General features: G+C 34.5%; 1 protein-coding gene across 6 annotated transcripts in view; it reads right to left on the bottom strand.

Annotated features, from left to right (window-relative positions):
- Positions 1-2399: 2399 nt before the first annotated feature.
- Positions 2400-9876, bottom strand: part of CDH19 (cadherin 19) — a 91932-nt gene continuing 84455 nt past the window's right edge. For 5 of the 6 annotated variants that reach the window (XM_026842954.1, XM_026842953.1, XM_026842958.1 and 2 more), the window contains 3 exons: positions 9434-9551; positions 7037-7288; positions 2400-2983 (listed from right to left, as the gene is read on the bottom strand). In XM_026842954.1, coding sequence (XP_026698755.1) covers positions 2493-2983; positions 7037-7288; positions 9434-9551 — 861 coding nt within the window. In that variant the 3' untranslated portion in view covers positions 2400-2492. The remainder of the gene's footprint in view (positions 2984-7036; positions 7289-9433; positions 9552-9876) is intronic. The other variant, XM_026842959.1, reaches the window with a different exon arrangement.

Genomic DNA, 9876 nt, shown 5'->3' with positions numbered 1-9876 from the left:
AAGAAGTGTGAAGTTACTAGGTCCAGTGTCGTGTGGCCCAGTATCAGCTAGGAATAATATCTTTGGAGCAAAACATTTCTTTTCTCTGCTGAGCAAACAGGCTTATGCCTTTCAAGCTAAAGATCATTTAAGACCCATTAGAGGCCATTATTCTCTTTCATATAGAAGTTACTGACAATGGCACACACTGGTTACAAAAATTACATGACAGTGGTATGCACTGGCTACAAAAATTATTTATTGTTAAAGTTCCTTACAGTAAAAAGAGAAAAATTATAATATAAGTGCAAATATGGTTGAGTGTTCAAGGCTATTTTTCCCACATAAATGGACAAAATCTCTGGATTGAGAGAGGATCAGACACTGTTATCCTTTTTGTACTAAATACAGCCTGAAAGCATGAGTAATTCTATTAATGCCACAGGGACCATCTGTGGAATAAGGATCTGTTTAGAGTATAACCTGTGTAAATCTGTAGACCTAATCCTAAAAAAGTACTTTTCACCATCATCAACAACCAGTACATGAATAATTATTCTTTCTTTCTGTATTCCTTTCCATGGAGCAAATTACTAATATGTACAAATTTATCTCAAATAAATGTTATTTTGTCACATGTATTTGAGAGCATTGAACGCAAGAGTCATTAATACAGTGTTTTTCCTTGTACATCTTTTAAAGCTGCTTTGTAGCTGCATACTGGCATCCTAGCATGAGACTGGCAAGAAACAGGTTTTACTTATGAAGCAGATGCTGTTTCATCTGCACCTGGTCGGATGACCCCTCCCTGTATTTTTACAGCTATGAATATCATGAATAATGTTTCTGCCCTTACCAGACCTCACATTGGAAATCTCTCCTGGTTTTCAAACTCCTCCACATATTTTATTTTTAGCTGACAGGAATTTAAACTCTGCACTGGCACCTTTCCACTAAACCTACATGCCTTGGTTTCCTTCAGTGAATAACGATTGTAGCAAACATTACAGAGCTTATATGTAACATGGGTTCTTTTTGTTTTGTTTTGTTTTGTTAGTTGAGGGTTTTTGTGGTTCTGTTTTGGGGTTTTTTTCTTGCGTAAACTTTGCTTGGCTCGCTGTAATTTAGTAGAGTTTGCTTAAAATCTTATTAAAACAAAAAAGGGTAAAAAAAATAAAGAAATATTGCATAGTCTTTACCCTGATGCTGGCTTTTAGCTCTAGAAATGTATCAACTAATTAAATGATATAATTTCTGTGAAATAAGTACCTGTTGAAAGTGAGGTGAATAAAAACCAGGCAGGTTGCTTTTTTTTTTTTTTTTCAGACAGACCATTTTGAACATATTTGATGACCGTCAGATCCAAAATTGCTGCTGGGTAGTGGTGTAAGTAAGATTAAAGAATTATTCTGAGACAGCTTTATGTTCATTATGGAATGTTTGGCAAAAATACAGTGAGAAATTAATTTTGAAGTCTGTCTTGAGTGTCGCAGTATGATTCAGAATCATTTTCAGAAGTGGATTAACATTAAAGCATTTTATTATCTTATTATCGAATGTTATACATAAAGTTTTATAACCATCAGCTTAGAATTTTAAAGATTCTTAATATTGTTATAATAAAACTGACTACTGCAGATAATTTTATATTCCATAATAAAAAAATAAATCTGTGCTGGTAAATCAGTCATCCTTTAAGCTCTTAATAAAAGGAAAAATGTCTGTATTTAGATAGTATTTTGTTCTAAGTACAGTAATATATACTGTGGTCGATTGCAGTATTTACGTTTAATATTGATTCTAACTTGAACTGATTTTTTTTTTTTTCTATCTTATTTGCTAAATTAAGTATTGGTTTATACATTTTCCAATAGTTCCATTAAAAAGTAAAATGGCAGCAAATACTTGCTGATACTGTAATAGGTCTTTATTTTTACACTGATAGGAAAAGACATTTGTTTTAGATTTATCATCCCAGGAACAATAAATAGATGATTCTGTGAGTGCTTCTGACAATTGAATTAGAATATCTAGGGTCTACTTTTTCACACAAGTATATTTATATAATGAAGCATTATACAAATATGTTTAACTTTGGTTAATGAATATATTCAACTGCAGCAGCAAAAGTCTGTCTTAACTTTGAAAACAGTTTAAAGCTTATGGATGACAGCATATTTACAATATCTATTTATGGCTTCTACTCCTCCTTTTGTACTTGCAGAACACAGGTTTTCAGTATCCAGAAGGGGGCCTAGATATCCAAAGCAACACAGTTTGCATCCAGACACCTAAATAGCCATGAGATTTTCAAACGGGAGTCTCTATCCCCTCACTCCATGACACACCTGGTGTGTTTTTCAAAAGTTCTCTACTTCCAAGACTTTCCAGGGGAAAAAAGAAAAAAAAAAAAAGCTTTTATTTTTCATGCTTAAATGTGGGATGATCTTTTAAAAATTCACAGTTGTTTTGGGCTGCTGAGATTTAGGAAAGTAAAACATACCAGAAAGTAACTAATCTCCCACACTTCTATGGGAAGTGTACATGCCTGCAAGCTGTTTAAATTGAGGTCCCCAGTCTGTAAGGTAGTCATAACTCTGATCAGCGTCTGACATGTTTGAACCTAAAGAGCTGAGGGATCCTGCCAAAGAGCCAGTCCCCTCAAATGCATAGGTCTGAAGTGAGTCATATGGAGGAGCACTAGGATCTGTATTTGCTTCTTCAAGCTTTTCCGAAATGAATTGCCTGAAGATTGCGCTGTCAGGGCCAACCTGCAGAGACTGTCTGTAGAGACTGTGGATTTCTGTGGTGACTTTCTTCCGAGGTTTGTGCGTTCTCATGACAGTGTGGGTCCTCAGAGCTGAAATATCGAAGGCTTCTGTGTCCTCCTCACCACCTCCTTCATCATCATACCTGACAATGTTCTCTCTGAATTCTTCCATTTTGTCTGAGAAGGAAGACTTTTTTCTCTGCTGCCTTATGGCTACAATTGCCAAAAAGAACACTGAAACGAGGAGAGGAGAGGAGAGGAGAGGAGAGGAGAGAAGAGAAGAGAAGAGAAGAGAAGAGAAGAGAAGAGAAGAGAAGAGAAGAGAGAAAAAGGAAAACCAGAGACATTGTGATTGGAAAGACTTAAAAAAATGGTAACATTTCTTAATATCAATGCTATTGCAAAGTGAAGCAATCTTAACAAATTTATAGAGCTGTAATTTTAATGGATTTTATGGTTTTGAGATGAGCATAGTATGTGGTGGGAAAATGGTTACAAAGGGACTTATAAAATAGGTGAATGAAATGAAGCAGTTCTTTTGGTAGATGAGAGTTTGAAACTGATGGAAGCACAGGTTATGCTTTTTGAAACTGCTTTGGTTTATCACATAATATATCAATTTCACATTCAGAATTTAAATACTTAATCTCTCTCTCTCTTGGATCAAAGCCCCAGGAAGATCAAATGAAAAATGAGGCAATGAGCAAGATATCCCCCTCAGCTGGTTGAATCTTTCAGTTCCATAGACTATGCAGGGTGTGGTTCAATTATTTCTGTTATTCTGGTTTGGAAATTTGAAGACTATCACTAAATTTTGTGTGATGTTGTAGCAGTACTTAGTGCGAAGACCCATGAACCAAAATACCTTGTTTCTTTCATATATGAAAGCTTTTTTTAAATTTTATTTTAAAGCATTATTTTTTAATCCTACCTCATCTCATTTTTAGATGAATGATCCCTTTGAAATAGTCTATGACTTTCACAGAGATGAATGATTTCAGTTTTTAACTAAATCTTACTGCAGTTCTATTTAATAAGTAATTAATTTGTAGACTGTAATTTTTTACTCAGGATATAACATGATACAATTATCAACAATGACAGGATTTTACCTCACTTAGGGATATGAGGGTCCTGAAGTAGCTCTTTATTTCTACTTATTTACTGTATTCTATTTCATTTGACTGTGAGATAACATTTCAAAAATGTTATATATTTACAGAACCCAGATAGTTTCAATTCTCCAAACCCTTTGCACGGTGAATTCTTTTAATGGTGCACATGATGATACAGGAAAATGTAAAAAAATGAAACCAGGTTTCAGATGTAAGTAGCAAACATATAATGTATAGAACCTCCTATTATTTAATTTTAAATAATCACAAAAGTCTGTAAAGACTGTAATAGACTAGTTTCTTGTTCTTTCTGATTAATATATTTCTCTATATCCCTGCTTTGTCTTTTGTGATGTGCATAGGCCCAGTAGACACCAAGGGTTTAATTCCTTCTGGAGAGAGAACCTCTCTGCCAGCAACAAAGAAGCCTTTGGAGAAAAATTCCACTGATGACCTAGATACCACAGTGATGCAGTTTGTCTTATCCTCAGTCCCTTAAGTGCCTAACACAAAGTGACCAGGTTCAGATATCCTGCAGTAATCAAAGAAACTTGAAATGCACACTGGCCTGCCTGTAAGCTCACACTGACTGCAAGGTCTAAGGCAGGGAGGGACTTCAGTCGTGGGGACTGCTTTCCAGTGCCACATACTGAAGGAAAGCTCAGATTTAAGTAAGATGACTCTGGAAGTGCAGCAAGTTTAGAAACCACAAATTCATTCATATGTTCCTGTTTCCTCTGTTGGAAATCAGTATATGCAAGTAGGGGAACTAGTGCATTCCTGGACTTTGCTATGGAGTCAATAGCTAGTGTCTGGCCAAAAGTATTTATATATATTTATGAATTTATGTATTTTTATACATTTATAAATATTTATGAGGTACACTTCCATTGTCTTCATCCTTATCTATTCAATGTGTTTGTAGGGATAAATAAAACCATATGTGTTTTTTTTGTAGGCCATTCTGTTTCTGTAGTTTTCTACATGTCACCTAATCTTGAGAGTTTAGTCATATGAAGGTGCTGACTCATGATTAACAGGTATGGGTGCTGCTTCTGGGCAACTCATTTACCTGTGGGACTAAATTATGGGGTTCCATTTTAGGAGAAATTTCAATGAGTTCTCACCAAGAGATTCTGTGAGGACGATAAAGGTACAACAGGAAATAATTAAAGCCAGTTTCTATTCCTTATGCTAAGGAAAATAAGCCATAACCTTGTGGACAGAATGCAGAATATGGGGTGATTTTTAACTTATTAAATTTCTTTTTTCACTGGTGTGAACTCAAAAAAAATTCATTAGTTTTATTGGACTTGTCTTTCTTATTTTCTGTTGATACTATGGCAGATCAAAATACAGCATCAGGATAGAGCTGCAAGCCTTCATCTTCAAGACTCAGCTTTCTTGTAGATAATGATGATATATGCTTAGTGTTATACACTGTTATTTATACACTAGTAGGGTTCATATTGTATAATGAGGGTAGAAGAAAGTATGTTTACCTTTAGCTAGATAGCCTTCATATGAAAAAAAAAAAAAAAAAAAAAAAAAAAAAAAAAAAAAAAAAAAAAAAAAGTAATGGTTTTACTTAAAATTGTGTATGTTTCTTTTAATAATAGAGGATTTTAAAATATTACTATTGTATTTGCTCTCATTAACAAATAGACTGAGAGAATAATTTTCACTGATTTTTTTTTTTCTTAAGGCAATGTAATTTTTGTTATTGCTTCTTTCTTTCTGGACATTATACTTGTGTAGCTGGATATTATGCTGTAGTTTTCCTGTTTTGATTTTTTCCTTTTATGTTTTAGAATTTTATTGAAAAACAATTTATTCTAGGTTCACACAATTTATAATGATGATTTGATACCACAGTGCCTGGTAAAATACTGATTCTATCTTCGTTTTCTTACTTTGGAGTTGTTTGTAGTTTCATTAGTGGAAAAATGGTTTTACTAACATAATCCATCACTTTTTTAATGGTATTTTTGAATATGGCATTTTTTGAAACATTGCTATATGGCATAATATGGATATGCTATTGTATTACATAGGCAACAGGAATTTAGAATTCTTTATTGTTGCTTTATTGACATCAGCTTGAATTTGGCCTTGAGGCCCATGAACATCAAGCTCTAAGATCAGTTATTTTTCCTTGGAAAACAAACTTACCTGTCTCTACCACTTGTCTTTCTTTCCTGGCCTCAGAAGCTACCATACCTTAGCCTCACTAACTCAGACAGGTACAAAGTTTCAGGATGGATATTTAAGGCTTAGTTCAGTGTGCCTGCTGTTATAACGTGTCAGTGTCACCAAATCATGCATCGAACCCTGCAGGAATATTCTTTTGCTGAAAAAAGGCAAATGCACTGTAGCAGCGATAACTGCATGCTTCACCAAATAAAGGAGCTGTTTTCCTGACTGTTGTCACTCCAACTTATCTTGCAGCAGTCACAACCCCATGGAGTGCAGGAGCAGCCCGCCTTGAGCAGTTGGTCTGGTTCTGAGTGCCATTTGCCAGCTGTGCATGACCCTTTGCAGAGGTACAAGCACAACTCCTGTGCATTCAAAATGATCTCAAACCCACTTTTCACATCCACAAGCTCTTAAATGAAATGGAGGTTAATTTGGTATCTCCTGAGATGAAAAAGGAGATGTCCACCCTTTGGAGAAAAGGCTGTCTGGAGATGCAACTTTTTTTATTTGACAGAGAAACTCCCTGTTTTTTCCTGGAGTTGCTTTCTGAAAGTATCTTTTTCTTTTATTATTTTTATTGATCTCTAGCTCTAAATTTGGCATACCTAAGGCAGAATGAGTAGGGTGCTGCTCCTTTTAATATATTCTTATACTAGCCAATTTTCTTGTGTACTGTTGATTTTAGCTTTACCTGGGCTCAATACAGACTTTTGAGTCCCAAACTTTTATTTTTGGCAATGCTGGAGGAGTAAGCAGGACCATGACTCATCTTTTAGGACATTGTGTTAGAATTCATATTTTACTGAAAACCAGGAGGGAGGGGGAAATTATAGTTAAGGAAACAGAAAAGAAATTAAATGTTTGCCTTATTGCAATTTTTCTCAATAGCAGACTACTTCCAGTCAAGGGAACGTCTTTGTCATTTAACCAAGACTCTGTAAAAGGAAACAAAGTAATTTCTCATACTTATACTTACCTAGGAGTATTAGTATGCAAGCCAAAATGGCAACTAAAGCTTCTGTGCTGAGACCCATGGAGTACATGAAAGCTCCGTATCGACAGTAGAAGGTGTTAACTTTGGTGTCACAGTCGCAGACAGTGATGGTGAGAGTATTTGTGCTCGTCAGCGGTGGGATTCCATTGTCCAGAATTAATATTGGCAAGTAGAAAGAAAACTGCTCTTGCCTCCTGAAACCACTTTTTGCTGTGAAAATTCCAGCTGTATTATCTAGAAGATAAATTATTATGCATTATATGCATTTATTACTTTTAATAACAATAAAACTCCAGTGGAATCTGACATATTTGAAAGCAATAGTGCTGAGCAAAGCTACATATTAAGAAAGTTAAAAAAGTAAAATCAGGCACTGACATGTGGTGTTTTTTTGGTTTTTTTTTTTTTATTTTTTTTTATTTTTTTTTTTTTTTTCCCTGTCCATCATGAATAAATTGCATTTATTTTTGACATATGTATTCCAGGGGCAATAATAAAATTCGACCTAGGAGCTCTGTTTTTAATGTTCAGAGCTAAAAAAATTCCCACCGTGTTCAGTACCTGACACCTGCCCAGACTAATTAATTGGTTCTTAAAATGGTTCCATGTAACCATCTGCTACCAATCCAGCAGTTCACAGATGAAATATAGACAGTTTACCAATCAAAAGGCTTCAAAAGTGTGTCTGGCAGCACACAGAGGAAGCAGGTGGCAAAGAAGAGAGAGCAAGAAAAAAGTCCACTAAAATAGTCTCTTATTTATTTCCCTGACTCAAAATCTGGATCTGGCTGAGCTCCTGCTATCTAAATTAATAAAAAATTGCTAGAGGCTCTCACCTTGCTTTGTATTTAACTATTAGTGTTTAGAAATCAGTTCTGTAGAAAACTCAGTTAGCATCTTAAATTCAGCTCCTGCTGCATATCAACTAATTCAAATCTGAAACTTTTAATTTGTTTGTTGCAAAACAAATTAGCCCTGTCTAAATCTGTGTATAATGGAAAGAAGAAAAATCTATAAATATTTACATGTCAGATTTTTTTCTCATGTCAGTGTGAAATATTGCATGCATGCATAAATGTACATAGAAAAAAAAATGCTTCTACCATTATCTGTATAATACATCTATCTATCCAAACAGTCTATTGAAGTTAACTCCCTCACATTTAAGTTCTAGGTTTCTGTCATAGTTCAGCAACTCTGAGATAAGATGCTCCAGATGTATAGAGTTGCTTTTGCCTCGGAATGTCCCAATTCACCCAGACATTTCTATGAAATGCAGCAGAAAGGAAGAGAGGAAGAGATTGAGAGCTGATTGTACCATACTTTAAAAGAATTTTTTTTCCACATCAATAGCCACCAAAAGGAACTGGACATAATTGCCTTGTGTGTGGCTCTACTTGGGCCTTGTGCAGAATGAACAAATGTGGGAAAGGCTCACCGCTTATATGCAGTTTGACCTTAATACAACTTATCTTATCCTGGCATTGAGTGAGAGGTTAATGAAGCTGGGAACTGAAATACATATTAATACATTGACTAACTTTGGAGATACTGAGTAGTTGTTTGCTGTTCAACATAGTCTGAACTTTTCAAAACTTATTTGCATTGATTTATTCACCTAGCCAGAACATTCAAATAATTTCCAAAGTCAGTAAGAACAATGTGTACTTTAGCTGAGTCTGAAGAAGCTCTTCTTTGTAGTCTCAGCAGACCGACTCTAAGTGGTCATCATCCCTGAAATTCCATCAGATATTGCACTCAATGTTTTCACCATGGGGTGATTTTGCTTGATATCTCTCTATATCACTCTATTAATAAGAGTCTCAATCAATATCATTTCTGAATAATATTAAAGTACATATAGAAGACATTTGTATGATGTCATCAGTAATCAGCGTACGCAGTTTAAAATGTATTAGGAAATAAGATTACATTCGTATTTATCTGTGTTTAAAATTTTGATTTTGCTAAAGTGATGAAGTAACATATTAAGAGTAAACTTCTCTTTCTGGTGGTCTTTTGTCATAAAAAAATAGATAATTTTAACAAGGAAGTTTCCCACTATATCTTACATTAAGAAAATAAATTTATTTCCTTGAAATAAATCTGTCTTTTTCTGTTTGTTACCCTTCTGAAAAAGGAACTTAAACTGTTTGGTATTACTAAATTATTGTTTTGAAGTGCACCTCATATCTTATAATGACAATTTCTATTTAAGTGGAAATCTCTATAAAATTGGTGATGTGAGGACCACTCACATATCTTATACTGACTATTCCTATTTAAGTGGAAATTTCTATAAAGTTAGTGGTGTAATGAACACTAGAAGCATGCATTTTTCATTAGGAAGGTTCTAAAGAGGTACATGAATGACACTACCTTTATTATCTTTGACAATAAAATGCGAGTTGTTTGTGCCCTCCTGGGCCAATGAGAAGTAAAACCGGTGACCTTCTGCTGAGTCATCTTGATCCACTGCACTGATACTTTGAATTAGCTGTAAACACAGATAAACATAATTGTTTAAGAATAGAAGCATTTACTTGTCCTTTAAAACAATAAAAGGACATATCAGGTGTGTTAAACTGTTAATGTTAGAGATGTGATCTGAGTGTATGTTACGCACACACAAATACACACCTTTAATACCCAAACAGGCTTATTGAGGCTCACTTTCTGTAAATATGCTGCTTTGATTTTTCATCTATTTGAGAGAGGCAGGCATTAAAATCTTGAAAAAATGTAGAATATTTTCTGATTCAAAAGACCAGGAGTAAATGAAGTTTCCATAAATGAAAAAAAAAAAAAAAAAAGAATCAAAT

This window comes from Athene cunicularia, assembly GCF_003259725.1.
Source record: "Athene cunicularia isolate RWA chromosome 2 unlocalized genomic scaffold, athCun1 chr2_part1, whole genome shotgun sequence".
NCBI classification, from domain to species: domain Eukaryota; kingdom Metazoa; phylum Chordata; class Aves; order Strigiformes; family Strigidae; genus Athene; species Athene cunicularia.
The sequence above is the reverse complement of the archived record's forward strand: the minus strand, read 5'-3'. Positions and strand labels throughout refer to the sequence as shown.